At 36.7% G+C, this 19834-nt stretch overlaps 4 protein-coding genes across 6 annotated transcripts; 1 reads left to right on the top strand and 3 right to left on the bottom strand.

The window, feature by feature from the left end:
* Positions 1-2: 2 nt before the first annotated feature.
* LOC115627767 (small ubiquitin-related modifier 3-like) lies at positions 3-1114 on the bottom strand. The gene is made up of 3 exons (XM_030523563.1): positions 852-1114; positions 511-627; positions 3-442 (listed from the first exon to the last, which is right to left on the bottom strand). Exons 1-3 carry the CDS (start codon positions 867-869, stop codon positions 287-289), a joined length of 291 nt encoding a protein of 96 aa, XP_030379423.1. The 5' UTR covers positions 870-1114; the 3' UTR covers positions 3-286.
* Positions 1115-1813: 699 nt separating this feature from the next.
* On the top strand, positions 1814-3355 carry LOC115627838 (zinc finger matrin-type protein 3). Of its 2 annotated transcripts, XM_030523684.1 has the most exons (2): positions 1814-2975; positions 3045-3355. In XM_030523684.1, exons 1-2 carry the CDS (start codon positions 1904-1906, stop codon positions 3086-3088), a joined length of 1116 nt encoding a protein of 371 aa, XP_030379544.1. In that variant the 5' UTR covers positions 1814-1903; the 3' UTR covers positions 3089-3355. The 2 variants fall into 2 exon arrangements, with proteins under 2 accessions (XP_030379544.1, XP_030379543.1); XM_030523683.1 differs by having other exon boundaries at positions 1814-3355.
* Positions 3356-5122: 1767 nt separating this feature from the next.
* Positions 5123-7170, bottom strand: LOC115627849 (protein NipSnap). Of its 2 annotated transcripts, none has more exons than XM_030523708.1 (6): positions 7038-7170; positions 6560-6650; positions 6290-6469; positions 5723-6016; positions 5522-5664; positions 5123-5461 (listed from the first exon to the last, which is right to left on the bottom strand). In XM_030523708.1, exons 2-6 carry the CDS (start codon positions 6616-6618, stop codon positions 5313-5315), a joined length of 825 nt encoding a protein of 274 aa, XP_030379568.1. In that variant the 5' UTR covers positions 6619-6650; positions 7038-7170; the 3' UTR covers positions 5123-5312. The 2 variants fall into 2 exon arrangements, with proteins under 2 accessions (XP_030379568.1, XP_030379569.1); XM_030523709.1 differs by having other exon boundaries at positions 7009-7111.
* Positions 7171-7755: 585 nt separating this feature from the next.
* On the bottom strand, positions 7756-18988 carry LOC115627874. Its single transcript, XM_030523758.1, has 8 exons — positions 18513-18988; positions 11500-12036; positions 10900-11427; positions 9632-9810; positions 9365-9578; positions 8969-9305; positions 8774-8898; positions 7756-8702 (listed from the first exon to the last, which is right to left on the bottom strand). The coding sequence occupies exons 2-8, from the start codon at positions 11663-11665 to the stop codon at positions 8593-8595; spliced, it is 1659 nt and encodes a 552-aa protein (XP_030379618.1). The 5' UTR covers positions 11666-12036; positions 18513-18988; the 3' UTR covers positions 7756-8592.
* Positions 18989-19834: the final 846 nt, after the last annotated feature.

Below are 19834 nucleotides of genomic sequence, written 5' to 3'. Positions count from 1 at the left end.
GGTTGACTTTATGTTAATACAGATGTTTAATTACTGTTTGTACATTTAGAACATATTTATATTTAATGTGAAGTTGTTACATGGACTTTATAAATTTGTGATTTATTGAAATAAAAATTTTTAATGGACTGACCAACTTGCTTGTTAATTTAGAATTCACGATAATTTACCGTTACCCACTTGCTACATTTTAGAAGGCAGCACTAAATCTGAATTATTTTACGACGCATTGGTATAGTTGCAATTAAATATGGTTTTAAATTCTTAAATGTTTATGTTTAGAGAGTCAGGCATTCTGAGACGAATTTCCCATGTCGCCACCAGTTTGCTGCTGATAAACTTCAATTGTGTCTCCTTCTTCCATCTCCAGTGATGTAGGAGTGTCGTTCTCATTGATTGGCTGCCCATCAAATCGGAAACGAACTACTTGCATTGACAATCCCTAAGAATAAACATGTATTTATTATTATGCTTTGTTTTTATATATGTATGTATGTGGGAAAAACTTACTGCACGGTCGCAATAGGCGTTCATAAGCTTGCGCAAGGGAGTGTGCTTCTTGATCTTGAACTGGACAACAGCGTTGTCCTGGCCCAAAACCTTTAAGTTAATGTGCTCAGTCTCGGCCTGTTATTGTATATAAAAAAAATTCTTGATTCTAACAACAAAAAATCTCGTAGAAATGGTAATTTTAATTTATAGACAAAGGGTTTTATTAATGGTGCGTATTTGTAGCTGCAGCGTCTCTCGGGCGTCATTTTACGCCGGCCGCTTTGTATATATAATGCCGCATAGTAGCATATACATAACTATGCAACATAAACAGCTATTTTAACACATTGATAAGTTACCTTCTTTTCCTCCGACATTTTGTATTAAAAAAGCGAGCTCTGCAATATAAATATGTATCCGAATGCGGTTTTTTCTGACAGAAATAAACCCCGGCGTTTTCGAGTTAGTCTCTGCGTTGGTGATGGCGGACGCGGCTACCAAAAGTAAACCTTGAAATTTGAACACCACAAGAAGAATACAAGCGAAATCGCGCAGAAAGAATTACTTCACTTTCAATAAACACAACAAAAAAAAATGTTTTTAGTATAGATTTGCCTAATATTGTTCGACCAATTTTTTACTGATGCTGAAACTGTTTCGACATTAGCTATCGAAAAGTTCAAGTTTAGCGATGAACGATATTTTTTCAATTGGGACTTTATAACGAGTATTTTAAAGCAGTGGTAAGGAGCAGAAATGTGCAGAATTATGTGCAGAATTATGTGGAAATGCAAAAATAACACATAAGAATTAATATGTTACTAGCATTACAGTTCACACATTACGTATTGTATTCACATAAATGTGACTACATTTTAAACAAATAATCGATGCGATACCTTTTTAGTTATGATTCCATACTTCATAATTTATTTAATCACCTTCTTCAGATTAAATTATATTGATAAATATATTAACATAGATGTCCTAAGATAATGGCAGCTGCAGTTTATTTAGATTAGTAATGGATTGTAGTAGATAGTTGCTCCATTCAGATTCTGCAGTCTTGTCGTAAATGCGAAATCAAACGAATGCTTTCTTTCGGCCTTGTATCTTATTTGTCTACATTTTAAAGTGGACGGTCCTTTAACTGATTTTGACTTGATATACATACATATTAATGTATATTAATCGATTGAGGATCTACAGGAATATCAATAATGTAACCACAGTAGTTCATCGTTGTGATCTGTTACTTTTGATATTATATCGCAGCTGTTATTTGTGACATTGAAATAGTCGTACTTCACAGAGTGACTGTGACAGCTGAGAAAATCCTTGTGCAGGAGCAGGTACTACGTCGACTACACGCCTAGAATTTACAGTTCGTGCCGTGGAGGCTGGCAAATGGATGACTAAGGAAAGTATTATGAATTCCGACTGCCTGGGCAAATATCACATACCACTTTTGAAGGCAACGGCTCCAGGTAACATACCGGTGCAGCTGAGTACTTCGGCATCCCGGCAAACTGAAGCTTCGCCAACGGAGTTAGTTAACGCATCCGCTGGTGCCGGCATTGATCCATCTTTTGGTAGTCTCCAGGGAAACTTCAGACGTTTCCTACCGCCCTGGAAACATGAAATGGCCTGCCCACCATCGTCGTCTCGCCCTCTCAAGCGTAAACTGGATGAAAAAACTGTCGAAAGCAAAGATGGTAAACATATTGTAATGTTTCCGGGGCGCGATGCGAGTTACCCAGACGAGCTCAATCTGTTAATCCACCCACTGTCTTGCGAGCTTTGCAAAGTGCAGCTTTCATCTATAAGGCACGCCAAGGATCATTATGAGTCCAAGGCACATGATCGTCATATTAGCGCCTGGCTCGCTAAGAACTATACAGATATGGGCTTGCCTTCTCCAGCTATAAAGCGCTTGGTAAAGGTGGGCGCTACTGGACCAAATGCTTTTCACTGTGAGCTCTGTGATTTGAGCTTGACGTCGTTGTCACATGCCCGTCAGCACTATTCCGGCCGTAAGCATAAATTGGTGGAGCAAAAGCGTAGAAAGCCCTCAGGAAGTGGTTTCTACAACTCAGATGGGAAATGGGTGCGTACTAACCCAAAAATCGAGCCCATTACTGCTAACGACGGACGTTTTGGCATTGGCGTCAAATTTGCCAGCAATCCATTGCCAAATTCGGACAGCTCTGAAGTTACAAACGATATTAAGCCGGAATTGGGAAGTGCTTCAGGGAATGGTCCGCCCATCGCCGCCCCATTGGATGATAGTTTATGCTGTAGAATTTGCAATATAAGCGTCACATCGATATCCCAAATGCAAATGCATCTGGATGGCATCAAACATAAGAAGAAACTTCGTAGTGTCAACATTGATCCTGATGCAGAAAAGACCGAGTCCATAGCGGTCAGTATAACTGATCCAAAGGTTGAGGGGGATTTGTCCATGTACCGCACTCCATCAGGTTCGTATTATTGTAAAGTGTGCAATAAACTAATGGATCAAGACTTGATTTTCCAACGACACCTCCAAGGCAAGAAGCACCTGAAAGCTGTTCGCCAACAGACCAACAATTAAAAACAAATGGGAAAGAAAATCTTCAAAATAATAACTCACGAAAGACACATACATACATACATACATTTCATATTTTATAACAAGAACAAACACAGCTCAACGTATCGCTCCGATATCGCAAAAAAAGAAGAAAATTGTAAATCTCATCTACACAGAAAATATATTAGGAACTTACAAGTCACAAAGAAAACCACACACGCACACACAAGCTGTCAGTTTAAATTCCCTAATATAAAACCAAAATACATGATGATAATAATCCCCGAATGATTTGTATTCACATACGAGTACTTAAACATTACAAATTGTATAGGAATGTATAAATCGTAGCTAGAATAATGTGCTTTAGCTTTTTCTGAACTAAAGTATGCACTTTCCCACCAATAATTACAATTATAGATCATTTCAAAGCACAAGGCTTTGAAACGAAAACATATAAAGTCCATTATTTTGTTTTAGTGAATACTTCACTATGTATTAGCTGCGAAGGCAATAGTAATTAATTTAGTCTTAATTGTAATTTTTATACTCTGTACATGAAATGTACAAGAGTATATTAGGTTTGCGGGAGCTGAAAAATGTAACAGGCAGAAGGAGGCGTGGCAGACCCCACAAAGTATATATATTCTTGATCAGCATGACGAGACGAGTCGATCTAGCCCTGTCTGTCTGTCTGTCCGTCTGTCCGTCTGTCCGTCTGTCCGTCTGTCCGTCCGTATGAACACCTGGATCTCAGAGACTATAAGAGATAGAGACACCAAATTTTGCACAAAGATGCGTTATGTGTGTATTCTATACGAGTTTGTTTTATTTTTTTGATTTTCCCCCCCACTTCCCCCCTATGGGGGTTTTCCCGATTTTCCATTCGTATAATCGCCTATATCTCGGAGACTATAAGACCTAGGAACACCAAATTTTAGTCCCAGATGCCTTATGTGAATACGCAGAAAATGTATATTTTGGAATTCCCCTCCCTCCCCCCTCTACCCCGCAAATCGTAACTCTCGTAATTCTTGGAATTTCGAACTAAAATTTTGGAAATACCCCCAGTTGGTTATTATGTGTCCGTATGCCAAATTTCATTATGATAGACCGATTTAACAAGAAGTTATAGCCATAAATATATTTGCTGATGCAGCGCTGCTGCAGCGCTGCTCAAGCGCTGCCCGCGGCTGTTGTTGATGTTGCTGTTTGGTTGACTGCGAAAATGCTTACACAGACACGAATTGATGCGCATAGGCATACATACACTCACACAGACGCAATTGTTATGTAAATGTGCAATTATACACCCTTTACGTGAGTTCGAATACCGAGAGAGGTAAAATCGATCAAATTTTTTTTTTTTATTTTCTTAATTTTTTTATTTTCTATAATTATTGTAAACATATGTACAGAGTATTTCAAAGTCGGGACACCCGACTTTAGCTTTTTTACTTGTTATTATTTTGCAATCCTGTGTTAAAACTAATGCCAGCAATTGGCATTGAAATGATTCAAATTAGTGCGGCAATTGAATTGGTGAACCAAAAAAAAAAAGTAGTGATCTCAAGCTCGTCGATTCGAAAATAATTTTATAATATAAATATGTATAGATCATTAAACAAAAAAAAAAGACAAATTGAACGATGAGACTTTTAGTTTAATGTGCTTAATGGAAAAGTGTGCATAGAAAAATGACATACCATTTATAGGCTTTAATTTATGTATTAAGTCGAGTATTTTAAAAAAATATGTTGTCTATTATATCTACTTTTGTAAATTGGTGGAAGAATTATCGGTCAGTAAAATACTTTTGAGTTATTTGCGCGAACCAAACAAATGGGATATTTGATTGATATTAATTTGCAAAGTGGTACAGGCATTTATATATTTTTTATATACACTTGTACTTGTTTCACAAATAAATGCAATATATATTGTGGTTCTTTTAACACATATACTGTATGTACATACCGACGACAGTTTAGTTTTGTTTATATTCAATTGGATAAGGCGACCCGCAAATATTGCTTCAAGTAAAATGCATTTAAAATTAATTAATTAACTTTACTAACTGTATTCAAATGCAGATATACATAGGTACAAATCTGTAACTTTACGTCTACAACTATTCAACAGTGAAAAAGACTTATATGTATTTTCTCTTTCAACGTTCGTATCGTTTTACAATGATTCTTGTATGTATGTATGTATATATTGTTACAAAAAACATTCCCCATTCTCATTGTGTAGGAGAGAATTCAGTGGGCGCCAGGACACGGCAGTGCATTTCCCGAATCAAAGGCACTGTATAGGCGACGCACTCGTCCCAGCCGGGTGAGCGCCATGCTGCTTCTCTGGTTTCTTTACGATCCTGGAGGGACTTGTAACCTACAAAATTGATTCATTATTTTATTTGTCGGTGCATCTTTTATTTCAAACTTGTCTTACACCAAATGTGATGCACATTATACAGACGTCCGATCTGCGAGAAGAAGCCAGCAAATGCTTCATTATTGTGCTTACGGAAATTTATGGCACGCGCCCAATTATTACCCCATTCAATCATTGTGCCGGGGGTCAGTCGGTAGGAGCTGTGTGAAGTAATTATTATTATTTTCATATTTACATCTTGTTTTCCGCTTGACTTACCGCATTTCATAAATATTTTTACCGCTACGGCTTTCGATTTGCGGCCAATAGCTGAATGCTAACAGGTACTGCAAGTGTCTGGAGCGTAAGAGCTTCGAACGCTCCTTCATAAGACCCAAATATTCGGGATCGTTCCAAAGATCCTCTTTGGCTTGATCGATTTTCTCAAAGCCACCCGTGTATTTCCATAAATGCAAACACTGGTCCATATCACCCACTTGAACGTTCCATGATGCTACCAAATTGCAGGAGAGGTTCGCCTTTTTGTCGTTTATTAAAGCCACAGATGTTTTGCTGTAAAAAATTTGATATTTACTCAATATTTAACCTGAACTTTTAAGTTTCTTCGATTTCATTCAATATTTTATAAGTGTATTATTACATTTAAAAAATACGTATACATATATTCTTGAAAAATTCATAGAACCTATATCACCGTCTAAAGCTATACTAAATACCGTTTGAACATAAAGAAAAGGAGCCCCTTCAGCTGACTTTGGGCTCAATTGTTCTTTTGAAGATTCGAATTTAATAAGATGAAGTAATCGTTTTTTCATTGACACTCACTAGTTATTCAGATATTCAGTCATCGAATCTGGACGTACATTATGCGTGTGTAGTGCATATATTATTTCCTTATCGCTCAACATGCGACTGTGCGGCTCCTTGGTTTGCTCCAATTTCCCTTTCTTCAGTTTTGAGAGCCATGATTCGGAATTATTGCAGCCAGTAGTAACAGTAATGGTGCTGCAAATAAATAAATGCAATTTGAAAAAATGCAAAAATATAATTGTTTGGCTATGAAAGGTAAACAAAAACAAAAACCAAAACACTAACCGGATAACGGTGCGGCCGGTGCTGTTGGGGATGGCCAAAATATTACGTAGTTTCAACATTTGTTTGTTTCCGTTTGTTGTTGGCAGGGGAGCTGTGGGAAATCACAAGTACGTATGTACATAAATACTATAATATTATTATTGTGTTACTGTTATCATCTCAGATTGCAAATTCGCACTGCCATTGCCTCGACCTCGTGTGCACTTTAGTCAAGGTGAAGTCAGAGTCAGATGTACAGAAGTGACAATATTGTTGCTGCTGCTGTTGTTTTTGCTATTTCGCATGCACAATATATTGAGAATACTAATTGGGCGTCTGCTCACTCCCACGCTTTTTTTTATTTCCTTATCTGAACGCATTAATTATTTGTTATAAATTTCCACAGGTGTTTCACCTTCCACTAAATTATCCGAATGATTACCGTGTGGGCCAAAAATATTGAGACTTACGTGAATAATATATGAATATATGTATATACCTAGTATTTGGACAGTTTAGCGCGATATGAAAACAAAAGTAAAAGCTAAACCAAACAAGCTTTCTTCGAGCAAGTAAATGTATTTAGTCTTCTTCATTTATTAATAGCAACAGCAGCTATCGACAAACCGATTTGCAGCTTTGCAATTGCTTATTGGACACAACACCCACCACCACCCAGTGGGTTGTGGTTGCCACATCGTTGGAGTCATGTTTGTGGATCTGGATCAAATTGACGTGGCAAATAAAAAGAGACTTATTTCAATTTAAAAAAATATATATAATTGAACAAAAAGTGGAATATAACGTATTACCTAGGCAATCATCTCAGACACCACTTATGTATGTTTATTACGATTAAATGGAATGCAAAATCTCAGAAAATAATGATAAACTCCAATTTACTTGCAAATGTATTTATTTATTTATTTGCAAATGCTGTGCTGCAATCTGAAATAAAATTATATATGGCATGAGACCGTTTTTCCATTCGAAGGGAAACTGGTCCAACTGTTATTCAATCTAGACATTAGTTCAGAAAAAGAACTGGACTTACCAGAGCTGCCACATCGCACAATATTTAATCTTAAATTCAAATGCAAGCTTAATTTTAACGAGAAGTTAAGGGGAAACTCCTCGCCATGGTGAAATGAAATAGACCATTATCGGTTAGTTTGAAAGTTACATATATGTATTTTGATTTCGCCATGAAATGAGTTCACAATAAGTGCAGTTTAACAATATTGGTGGCTGATTTTAGTTTCATTGATCCGTTCAAGTTGGTTGCCCCCAAATAAATTTTCTAAATAACTTAATTATGTACAATGATTTAACTACACATAATCCACATTTGTGTCGAAGGTTGCCTTAACGCATCAAATAGTGACGCTTGTAATTTTTTCTAAAAAAAAAATTATAAATAATTTAATAACAACTTAAACAAATACATATGAGAGACTCGATGAGCAATGTGTATTTAAGTGAATATTTTCGTTCCATTGTTAAAGAAAGAAACCCGGACATTCCTTTTCAATTCCTCCTTAAATCGGTATACATACGAGTACATACGAGTATATGTATGTATGTACATACATAGGTATGATGTAGTTCCACTTGCATATTTGGAGAGTCTCTGATAAAGGTGTACATAATGCAATTATGTATATTTTGTTTGCATTATATTCAAATAGAACGATGAGTCGGCTTTACTACTTATGTATGTATGTATGCATAGTATATACCCCCACAATAGAGTTGTTCAACTTTACTACATCGAGGAGAAAATGGATGACACGATACATCATACATAAATGTAAATTCATGTAAATTGATATCTAAAATTCCATTATATGTATGAAATCGTTTAACAAGTCGTTCCGTTGCTATTTAGACAGTGTGAAGAGTTAAGGTATGTATGTAGTAATGCTTCCATATATTCATTTACTATGCATGTATGTTTGTATGTGTATGTATATCTGAGTTGTCTGACACCAAATTCCCATCTTTGAGCTGAGAACCTATGTATATATGTATGTATGTATGTATGCCATTTGTATTCAAAATATGCCAAGTAGTGAAACGATGCACAAACAAATCCACAATAAAGGCGGCCACATAGTCGTGCGTATTGGGGCGAAGTTGTGTTGGACAGCTGCGGGTAATTCACCTGGAATGGAGATAATATATATGAGAATATATGGGAGCCATTAAAAAAGGATGAATTGGGATAGACCGCACCTGTTAGAACTTGAACTTGTACGATTACTGTAAAAAGTCTGCCGAGCGAGCAGGAATAGTTTCCACTATCAGAGAGTTTGGCGTCTGGTATAGAAATTCGACTATTAAGCCATTTATCGGAAACGCTGAAAGAGATCCATTTTTATTATTAATTATTCATATTATTTTGTTATGGTTTCTAAGGTTAATAATTACCTTGATCGTTTACTGGTCAGTGCTTGTAGAGGTTCTTCGTCCTTAGCCCATGTGATAAAATTAGTAAAGTACTTTTCCAGTGTCTGGCTTGAAACTTTGGTGTGTGTTTGATTTGTATTGCCGATGAGGCCTAAATCACTGGCTGTATCATTAAGTGCATTCAGGGTTGTGCTATATTTAACAGAGCTCTGGGATTCTGTTGATTTAAGTATATTTATTCGCTCCTTCTGAAAAAAATTTCTCGATACTTGGCACTGCAAGTCCACAGTGCTTCCAGACTTGTAGTAACGGTCGCCCACATCTCGTTCATGCTCATCTATAACCCTTAATGGCGGCTCTGCTCACGAAAATATCATCGTTAGCCTCTGGTTGTTAATAATTTGTTGAAATATTTACCTAATATAGTGAGGTTAGTAGTAAATACCCGGGGAGGGTGTGTGGACACCTGGCACATATAAATGCCAGCATCCTCCCTCCTTGTGGGATTAATCAATAGGCGCCAGTTGTTTGGATATTGAAACTTGACCCGTATTCGAGGATCGCCACTGTAGGTGACATTTCCGACTGTCAGCAGAGAAACCTTCTCCGTGGTGCGCCTCACCCACATAACCTAAGCGATCGAAACGGTTTTAATATTGTCTGCGATAATTCAAGTTTACTTACCGTTTTGTCCTTGAGCATTCCAACGCGGCAGTTGAGCACAGCTTCTGTGAACAGGTGTGCCGAGGACACCAAGTTGTCCCCAGAAGCAGCCGAGTTCAGGGGCTCCTCAAAGAACGGCCCCCAGTGGTGTTCGTGATGATGTTTGCTGCGAAACGTACGTGGTCGCTCAGAGTCCGTAACTGAAACCGAAAGAGTTAACCAAAATCGAATACTTATTCCATTCTATTACATGGCGTGTAATTTGCTTGATTTCTAGGTGACTCTGTAGCTCGTAAAACTTAATTCAAACCTTGTTCTACTGACATTATATTTGATGATTAAGAATATTCACAAAGATAGAGTGTATTGCTAAGAGCTCAAGAACTTTAAATCGAAATAAAATATATGAAGGAGTCAATTTTGTGTTAGTTACTACAGTCAGCGCGTGGGTATATCTTCTGGGGATTACTGTGAAATTGTCTACCTGTCTGTCTGTTTTAATAATTTTGTGGTGTATCTCGGCAATAGTGTCATTTAACAAAAATAAACCTGCACAAATCATATTAATGGAATCTCTGGCGAGGCACCATTTGAAACTCATAAATTAAAAAAAGGCGTTATCCTATTAATAGTAATTATATATACACCTAATTTTGTTTTTACACGGTAGATTGGTTCCAGAAAAAGTCGTGTAAAAAAAAACATGGTGTAACCATATATAAAAATTTTAATTTTCAATCCATGTAAATCAAAACCGTGTAAAAAATGACCGTGTAAAAACAGAATCGGCTGTATATGTAAATGAACTTATTCATAATTCATGGGGCTTCCCATGTATTTTTCTTTAGACTTATAGTAAACCTTAGTGAATAATAATAATAAAAATGCATTTATGAGCACTTTTCACAAATAAATAAGTAATCCACATAAATTGTGTTTATAAATGGGGTCGCTCTACACGAATGAATTCCAAAAAAAAATGCCACAATTCCATTTGATTTCGATACCGCTTGTATGGATAAGTCCATTTGCCAAGTTTTCTTTGTAATGTACGGATATGGTTACATCAATTCGGATCTTTATACAGATCATATATAAATTGGATCTGCCACTGCTCATTACGAGCCGCTTGGGTGCAGAGTATAAAAGTTATATAGCTAAGTAAAACACTCTTTTTTGTTTTTGTCTGTGCTTGTGAATACTGGTCCCATCCACAATTCGCTTGCCATAGGAAAGGTGTTGATAAAAAGTGACGTAATCAGTAAGGTTTGAGTTTGGGTTTGACTCACCTCCCAAAGACCAATGGTTTCTCGAACGTGCAGAATCGATTGGTTCCTTCATGGTGCTTCTAGCACTCTTAAGCGTAGTCGCTGCTGTCGTTAGTCCGGATAGATTCGAGTCCATGGCGCCTGTACTGCCACCCTCAGCATGATCGGTGTGGTCGCTGTCGTCGCTGGGGTTTTTGATTGGTGTGCTGAAGATCGTACTACTACTACTGCTGCTGCTGAGGCTCTCAGAGCCTGCTTGCATTCTCACGGACGTTTTGCGCGGATACTGTTGGTATGAGCGAGTCGAAGTGGTTGGTGTATAGACAAGGAGGGGGGATGTCTGAATTGGTAGGGGAGGTAGTGTTTCTGCCGAAGTTTGAGATCCGGATGCGGATACGGATGCGCTCGTGTTTGTGTTCGTGTTCGTGTGAGCTGCGCTAAAAGCAGTCGATGATATTGTGTGGGTGGTACTGAAGGCATCAAAATACGAACTGTTGTTCTCTGTGTTTGCTGCCGCTAGTGTTGGCTCGGCGAGTCCGGATGCGGGAGCTGTTATGTATAGAACCCAATATTTCTGAATTTATCTGAATCTGTCTGCAAATAGGTCTGCTATGCACTTACTTAGACAGAAAATACAGCGAATTTGCGGACCAATGACCGAGGCAAGAGCTAGCAGCCGTATGAGGCTCAATGTATTCTGAGGATGGTGGGGCAACGATGGCACATGAGGCGTCTGTGCCACGGCTGATGCTGATGATGATGCTCTAAACGCTCTTAGACGCCTCATCCTTTGCACGGGAGGACGTCGCTTACCAGATTTCTTTGATGGACTCCACAAACCTTCATTTTATTCAAGACACGCGCGTTCAGTTCACGTTACCGCTACGGTCCAACGGTTTGACGGTTTAACGATTTACCGAACGGCACCAGATGTATCCGGCTTTTTGTTGATTTTTTATGGGTTTGGATATCTTGTTGTTATTGACTTTAAATTCGCATCGTTTCATTAAGTTGTTGTGCACATATTATTTTACATGATAGTGAGAGACTTATGCCCTTCATAATTAATTTTACAAAAAATATTTGTATGCTCACGGAATATTTTCTGGCTCAGCAACATATTTGCAATTCTAATTTATAAATATTGAATGTCCATATCTGTAAAAAAAAGGGATGTTTGTATAATGGAGAAAAATTAGGCAGCCGTCTTTAAACAAGTATGTATATTGTACATACTTGTATGTACATCCCCAAAGTAAAATTAGTCCTAAATAAATTAGCAAGGGTGTATTTGTACATACAGTCGAACCTCGGTATACGAAATTCTATGTAAAATATGAGTAGATTGCGTTTTCAAATTCGTCAATGTTGCATTCCTATACTTTCCATACTTAAATTGAATAGAGAAAACAGAAATTGTACAGGAAAATATAAATGATAACAAAAAAAAAAAATGAAATCAAATTAATAATTTTATGAACTCACAGCCACCGCTGAAGAATGCAAAAGCCGCAACATACTTATAAATCAAGAAATTATTTTTTTAAAAAGTCTAATTTAATTTAATACATCAATGAAAGCCTTTTTGTCATCAAAAATTAAACTGGAAAAGTAAAAATTTTCATCTACTCCAATAATTAGAATGAAATGATAAATTATTTTTTAAAGAATGTCCAATTTAATTTAATACATCTATGAAAGACTTTTTGTCATAAAAAATTCTCCAATAACTAGATTGAAATGATAAATTATTTTTTAACAAGTGTCTAGTTTAATTTAATACATCAATGAAAGACTTTTTGTCATCAAAAATTAAACTGATACAGAAAATATTCATCTTCTCCAATAATTAGATGGATATGATAAATTATTTTTTTTAGAAATGTTAATTTAATTTAATACATCGATGAAAGCCTTTTTGTCATCAAAAATTCAACTGGAACAGGAAATATTCATCTTCTCCAATAATTAAATTAAAATGATAGCAAAACTAATGTTCATAGTGAAAAGCAATAAAAATGTAATCAACACTTATAAAATATTTATGATTGCCTTATTAAAAGCTTTTTTTAAATGGAAAAGTCTGACTTAATTAGGCCCTACATTATTACATACGTTATGTCCTATGCTTGAATTTAGTATTGGCCTTATGTATAAATAAACATTCAATCGTCCATATTATAGTATTTCTCTGCTACACAAAAACTACCTTTGGTTCGCTTTAAGGGCTGCCCCGATTGTTGTGTGCAACGTTTTCAACATTTTCAACATGCCTAAGAAAACATTTTGCTTTTCATCCATACATACTCGTACCTACTATAGTTTCCTTTTATTGCCAAGCATTTAGCATTTGTTAACGAGGAGCCCACAACCTGTTCTGCCTAGTTGACCTCATCTTTTGCTCTTTACATTTAAAATTATTAAAAGGACAACAATGGGATGCTTAGGTCAGGGTTGGCTTATCATGCAACAATATTTCGGCTTTTATTGTTTCTTTTTCTTGTTACTGCTATGAGGTCTCCTGCAAAGGCAAGAAAGGATGTAAATAAGCCTTTCAATCACGCATCTTAATTGTAAGTCCAAAGACTGTTGAGCCTTTCAAGCCAGCCAACACAAAAAACAAAAAACAAAAATTAAATAAAACAATTGAACGTTTTGTTCTTATCGAGCCGCTTTCGACATAGTTTTGCAAATTAACTTTTTCTGTTTTGGGTTTTTGTTGGCTTTCTTAGAAAGTTCATTGTTGTGAGACTTGCATGTCGACAGGTTAGTTGCGGACTTTGGATAAGTAAATAAATAAACAAATGCCAAGTTTCCTTCAATGTTTCAGAGTCACAGCACTGTTTCATTTTCAGGCCCTGGCCAGCGGCCAGTGGCTCGTCATCTCTGCTGCTAGCCATGTCACGTTCTCCTTGCCCATTTATTTATCTGAACGTTGCCAGTTGGCGTCAACATTTGCTCCTTTAAGCCAACTTGCCTGACGACGATTGCCATTGGCACTGGCACTGGCACTGGCTCTTGATGCTTTATGCTTTAACTCTCGAGTAAACAACAGAATGTGGCAGAGACTTGTGGGAACATGAGAATGGTGATGAGGATGTGGGTGTGGATGGGTATGGGGATGGGGATGGATGGGTATGGAGTTGGCGTCGGAGTCGGGGCTGGGATTGTAGGCGTTGCTGAGGCTGCGGCTCTTGTAGCTCATTGAGTGTGAAACGTGCTTTGTATTTTGTTTTGCGGCCAGGTCGTTCAGAGCCAAATACGCAAAAGTTACAAAGTTGACGAGCTTGCTTTGCATTCATGTGCGCCACAGTCGCTCATTTTGAATCAGACATACGTACATACATATATTCACACACACACACACACGCACACACATATATATACATATCGTATGTTTATGACATACATATGGGGATTGTACATTGTAAGTGAATTAAGCTATTGAAGCTAAAACTTTTAAATTTAGCTTCAGCACGCAAATGGATTATACGCCCCTCTGCATACAGCAGGTTTTTCTTCGGTCGCCTCGTCCCACTTTTCACTTCCCACTTCCTGTTTCCAAATTTGGCAACTTTTTAAAAAATATACATGCATATAAAACGAAAGTTCGGGAACCAATTTAAGCTCAGCTTTAGCGGAAGGTGTTTCCGATTTGTCAAAAATCAGCCTTGTCTAAGCTCCATTAAATGCTTTAAAGTCAAAAGACAGAATTGAACAAATTAGAGAAAGGCCTTTATAGCAAAATAAAAATGCGCTATCGACCTTGATTATTTTTGACAACTTTCCGCAAAGAGTCAAACACTTTAATAATTTAACTCAAAAGCAAATAAAAATGCCTATAAACATTTGAATTAATGAATTAATAAATTAATAATAATAATATAAATTAATAAATAATTAATTTAATTAATTAATTTCTCGAACTTTCCCCTTTCTGTTCCAGAACCAAATTGCCGAGCATTTAACTAAATGCTGAAGCTTTTAAAGGCCACATTCGCAAGGTTAATTCTTGCTTTAAGATTATTAAATTATTGTAGCCATGAACAATTGAAAAATTAACACAGTAATGAGCACATTAATGAACGTTAGTTTCTGCCTGTACAAATAAAATCACTTCTTTATTAAAACGTTTTTATATTCGACAATCAAATGATAACAAAAGAATAGAAGGCGCTCATCTGTTAAATACCTTTTTACTTCCTTCATTTATTAAAAAAACAAAATTGTTCCCTATTAAAATATTTTGCAATTCCTTCGAAAGATTTATATGTATAACAATAATACACGTACACACACACATACATACATTCCTTCAATTGCATAAATCGCTTCTGTGTTCATGATTCTGTTTGTAGAGCGGACTTGAACCGAAACAGCAACAACAACAACAGCTGCTGTATGGCCATAACTTTCGAGTTTTTCAATCAGTATAAAACGAGGCTCACACAGAACAAAGCTCAACAAAATTGTGATTGCAAGAAATGTAAAAAAGGAATTTCCCGGAACTACGGAAGTTGCAATAAAACTCGAATAATAAACAACACAAACACACCTGCTTAGCTCTTTGAGGAATATGTATACAAAGTTTAATTAGTTTTAATGTCTACAGTTTTTGAGATCCTTGCGTTGATACAGACGACAGACAGAGAGATGGGAATGACTAATCTGGCCACTAAACAATCCTTTGACGCTTTGGCATAAAGGGCATATTTAGTGCAAATGTTTTGCATGTGTTAACCTAGTTTTTTCATTTTAGAAACGCATTTTAAAAAGTTACTGCATTTTAAAACGTTTTTATTTGCTTTTACTATTTTGTTTTGTTTTGTTTTGTTTTAATGTTGACACTTAAAAAGCTTAATTGTTCAGCAGTTCTCTAGTTATTTCTACTGCAACTTGTTTCATTTATATCAGTCTTTGTATACCGCATTTTTATGAAACTTTCTGAAAGGTTGAAACTTTATATTGTTTAAATCAAATCAGGCATATAATACCTTTACGTACAAATTTGTTTTGTTTCGCTCGTTGCTTAGTGTCTTTTATTAAAACGCACTTTTGTTTTTCCCCCCAATACAAAAAATGTAGACTAACACGGATTTATGAATGTTTTCCTCGTTCCTGGCATTCTAGCTGAATTTTGTAACCAAAAATTTCTCATTTATATTGTGAATGGCAGTCGTAGTTGCTATGAAAAAATATTGTTTATAAAGTAATATTAATAGTGATAATAATACTTATTTTTTATGCTATTGTGGTTAAAAGGAAAAAAACAAAAGCTTGATTGGCAAATATCAAAATATGTGCACAGGCAAGCGAGCTAATTAATCCTGTTTGAACACCCAGTACCAATAACAATATGTGGCAGATGAATCAGAAAGGAATTGCTTGCCACAAAACGAACTCTGATCTATTACAAACACGCAAGGAGATGTGGGTAAGTATGTATGTTTGTATGCATGGGTGTGTGTATGTAGGAAAGTGTAGCATGCTTTTTGGGGCAGCTGGTGACAATTTACTCTAAAGGTGGATTTCGGATTTGGATACGCCCCCAAATGTGAGCGTGACTGAGATGTTGGTCCACGGCATAAATAAATGGCTGTAATAAAAAAAGTATGCTAAGCCAACGCACTTGTGCCTAAGAAAATGGATGGAATGCCAAAAAAGTTTGCGGTTGTGTGAAATGAATAAGTTTTGCTCCTTTTTGGTTTGTTGTTGTTTCTGTTCTGTTATGTTCTGTTCTGTTTTTTGTGTCTTTGGGGAAATGCCAACAAGGCAAAGAACGGGAACGTCGCCAAACTGGTACACACACACCCAGCAGGAAATCACAAAATTAAACTTATGGTTGTGGGGGTCCTGGTAAGGGGAGTAGGCGAGTGAGGAGTGTGGTTGTAGGTGGCGATAAAGACGAGATGGCCTGCAGCTCTCTTCGACTCTATCTTGATTCAATCATAATAACTTGAAGCACGATATTAACAAAAATAAAAACTAGGTGAAGAAAAATGATGCCTAGTTTTCAAAGACTAACTAGCAAGCAATTTATTTTGTGGCAGAGCACTCTCGCAATTTAACTCGATTGCTTCTGATACAAACAGAGTTACATATACACACACACACACACACAGACACACAATATAATACATACAATGTATGCTTGTTGGCTTGTAGATGCATGTATGTACTTGTATGTACATACTCGTATGTGTGTGTGTGTGTGTTGTTGCTCTTGTCTTTTGGTTTGATTTAGCCGCCATTTGTGGTTTACTCTACCCCATAGAAAGTTTGTCTGCCCGCACTTTCACATCCTCCATGCACACATACATACATAATACCCACCATGTACGTATGTATCGTATTTGTTAGCTTTCTTTGTTTTTATTTTGCCCTTCGAACGGCTTGTCTTGCCTTGTCTTATCAGCATCAGACTTCAATGGCTGATGAAATTGATATTGGCGCCGATTGCAAATTCGTTAATAAAATATCTGCTGCTCCTTTCTCGTCTGCACCCCATTTTATTTTTATTTTTTACTGTTTGTCAAGTGTGTAAAGAATTGGTTTGGGCCTTCCCCTCAAAATTTAAAGATGTGCCAAACAGGGGCATCTGTCTATAAAAATATACATATAGTAGTATCTTTGAATATATGTATGTATGTATTTATGTGCGTGCCCTCGAATATTTACTGCTCGTGAACTTTGTTAACAGTTAATGTTTGCGCTTTTCCAGCGCACGTCGAAGCATATCAATCGTGTGTACGCTTGCCTTAACCTTAACCCCCTATTAACCCCACAAGCGTCCCCCACAGCCCACAGTACATAGCCCACAGGCATCAGTCCTCAGTCCTCATTCACAGGCTCAGTCAACTTCCTTGTTAATGCGCTGTGGCTGATTTGTAGCGTCAGCGATTTGTGTTTTCTCTCAAACCCATCAGCAAAAAGGACTCGCGCTCAGTCGTGCATCACAGAAGCTCGAACAAAATCAGCCCACTCTAATGGTCAGCTGAATTTTAATGTGCATGGCAACGTTCTGATACTTAGTCATAGGACATGGCTCGTACATCATCTACCCTAATGCTGTAGGCGTTCTATGGAGCTGGCTATTAAATGCACCTGTTGACCTAATGAGCCTACTGATTGCCTATGATGATGAATCGCCAACTAATAATAAAGGGCTAATGGCTGGCATTTTCAAAGCTAAGCGCACACGCAAACACACACGTTTCCGTCATGCATCGAACAAGCATGGTATTTCGCTTTTCAATTTAAAGAGTGATTGATTTTATTTAAACCAACAAAAAAAAAAAAAAAAAAAAACCAAAAACATCTTTAACATGAATTTCAATTGAATATTTAATATTAATATTGATCCAAATATATTATTATTGTTACAAGTAAAAACAACATTCTGAAAACGAATGGATTAATATTCGTTCTTCTAATTTTTTTTTGTAGGGGGGAATTGCATTTTTCAAAGAAATAATAAAATTTATTTATTTAATTTAACGTCTGTAACTTAGAATTAATCCTGAATCACAGAATTTTATACATATAAAAGTATATGTATAGCCAGAGCAACGAATGCCTTTAGGCAGAAATAATAAAAAACACAATTTCAAAAATAGACTCCCAAAACATAATACCTGTATTTAATGTCAACTCCTGGTGGAAACTCCTGGTATTGCACACTGTTAAGAAGCAGATGGCAAAACTGTATGCGCTTGTAGTACTTCTTATAATTTGATTTGATTTAATATCTCACGTACGAATCTTCAGATTCCAAACATAACTTGCACTTATCTGAATTATGCATCAGGGCTCACATGCCAAATGAAAAAAATTTAAAAAAAGAGAGCGGCTTTTAGTGCGCTTGTTTTATTTTTTAATATTTAACAAGACGTATGGCAAACAAACAAAAAATTGTGACAAGGACTGCATTTTAATGCCACGACACACACGCGCAAATTCTTTGGCTAATTTTTGGTCGGCGTTTCGCGAATATGTCTTGATGGACCAAAATCGAGGACTACGACAATGTCGACGACGACGAGAAAGGGCGACACTGTCGATGGCGATGCCGACGACGATGACGACTTTTTAAGTTCTAGGCTCTGGTTTTGTTTTTTCGCTCTGCCATCAAGTGGGCATCGCTTATCCTTGAAAACAGTAATGAACTGTCGTTCGGAAAATTACAGAGACATCGCTAAGCATCCAAATGGACAGCTCCAGGAGCTTTGAGCAAAAGCTGATGTCCTCGCTGCACACTCGCAATTCCGCTCACATTTTCACTCACTTCTATCCAACTTGCGCTCAAGCTAGGGGTCCTGTTTTTCACCACACTCAGGCGCTCCCGCGAATTTTGCCAGAGTAACGAAACAGTTGGATAATGTAGGTAGTTTAAAATATCATATAACTCATAGTTTCTGTACAATCAACTTTTTCAGATTCGGGTGATAATTTATTCCTTTGAATTTGCTCACTTAATAATTGCATAATTAATTAACTGGCAAGCAGTGAAGTTAAATATAAGTATCCCGTTATTTGTTCTTATTTGTAACCACCCCTAACAGTATTTTGTCCCAATTCTGCTTTAGTGTTCCTACCCCTAACTTAACGGACATTGTAAAAACTCACCATAGAGCTTTTGCTGTGCTCGCACCATAATATCCTGCCACCATAATGCCTCTATTATATCGTAAGTCGATATTCCGTTTTATCGTATTTATTAGCATGAAGGGATTTTTATGGTTCAGTGAAATTCTTTACTATACAGCCAGTTTTATAACGTAGGACATATATACATAGGTATGGATAAGGTTCTAGGGAAATTTCAAAAGTTCGTATGTTGTCCGTACAACAGAAATCTGGCTTGCTTTATTTAAAACATAAAAAAAATAGAAACTCGCTGAACAAATTGATCGATAAATAAATGCATATTCTTCAGTCATACGATAGGCAGAGAATC

The sequence above is a fragment of the Scaptodrosophila lebanonensis genome, unplaced genomic scaffold (assembly GCF_003285725.1).
Source record: "Scaptodrosophila lebanonensis strain 11010-0011.00,11010-0021.00 unplaced genomic scaffold, SlebRS2 tig00000098-arrow-pilon, whole genome shotgun sequence".
Taxonomy (NCBI): domain Eukaryota; kingdom Metazoa; phylum Arthropoda; class Insecta; order Diptera; family Drosophilidae; genus Scaptodrosophila; species Scaptodrosophila lebanonensis.
This window is presented reverse-complemented; position numbering and strand designations above follow the sequence as displayed.

Excerpts from the sequence above, each read along its gene's own strand:
- LOC115627838 (XM_030523683.1), top strand. The coding sequence starts at position 1,904 with ATGACTAAGGAAAGTATTATGAATTCCGACTGCCTGGGCAAATATCAC.
- LOC115627874 (XM_030523758.1), bottom strand. The coding sequence starts at position 11,665 with ATGAGGCGTCTAAGAGCGTTTAGAGCATCATCATCAGCATCAGCCGTG. Across the intron at positions 9,579-9,631 it reads GAATGCTCAAGGACAAAACG|GTTATGTGGGTGAGGCGCAC; the intron begins GTAAGTAAACTT and ends TCGATCGCTTAG. Across the intron at positions 8,899-8,968 it reads CTGACCAGTAAACGATCAAG|CGTTTCCGATAAATGGCTTA; the intron begins GTAATTATTAAC and ends GATCTCTTTCAG.
- LOC115627849 (XM_030523708.1), bottom strand. The coding sequence starts at position 6,618 with ATGTTGAAACTACGTAATATTTTGGCCATCCCCAACAGCACCGGCCGC. Across the intron at positions 6,470-6,559 it reads ACCGGCCGCACCGTTATCCG|CACCATTACTGTTACTACTG; the intron begins GTTAGTGTTTTG and ends ATTTATTTGCAG. Across the intron at positions 5,462-5,521 it reads TAATGTGCATCACATTTGGT|GTTACAAGTCCCTCCAGGAT; the intron begins GTAAGACAAGTT and ends TCAATTTTGTAG.
- LOC115627767 (XM_030523563.1), bottom strand. Across the intron at positions 443-510 it reads ACGCCTATTGCGACCGTGCA|GGATTGTCAATGCAAGTAGT; the intron begins GTAAGTTTTTCC and ends GTTTATTCTTAG.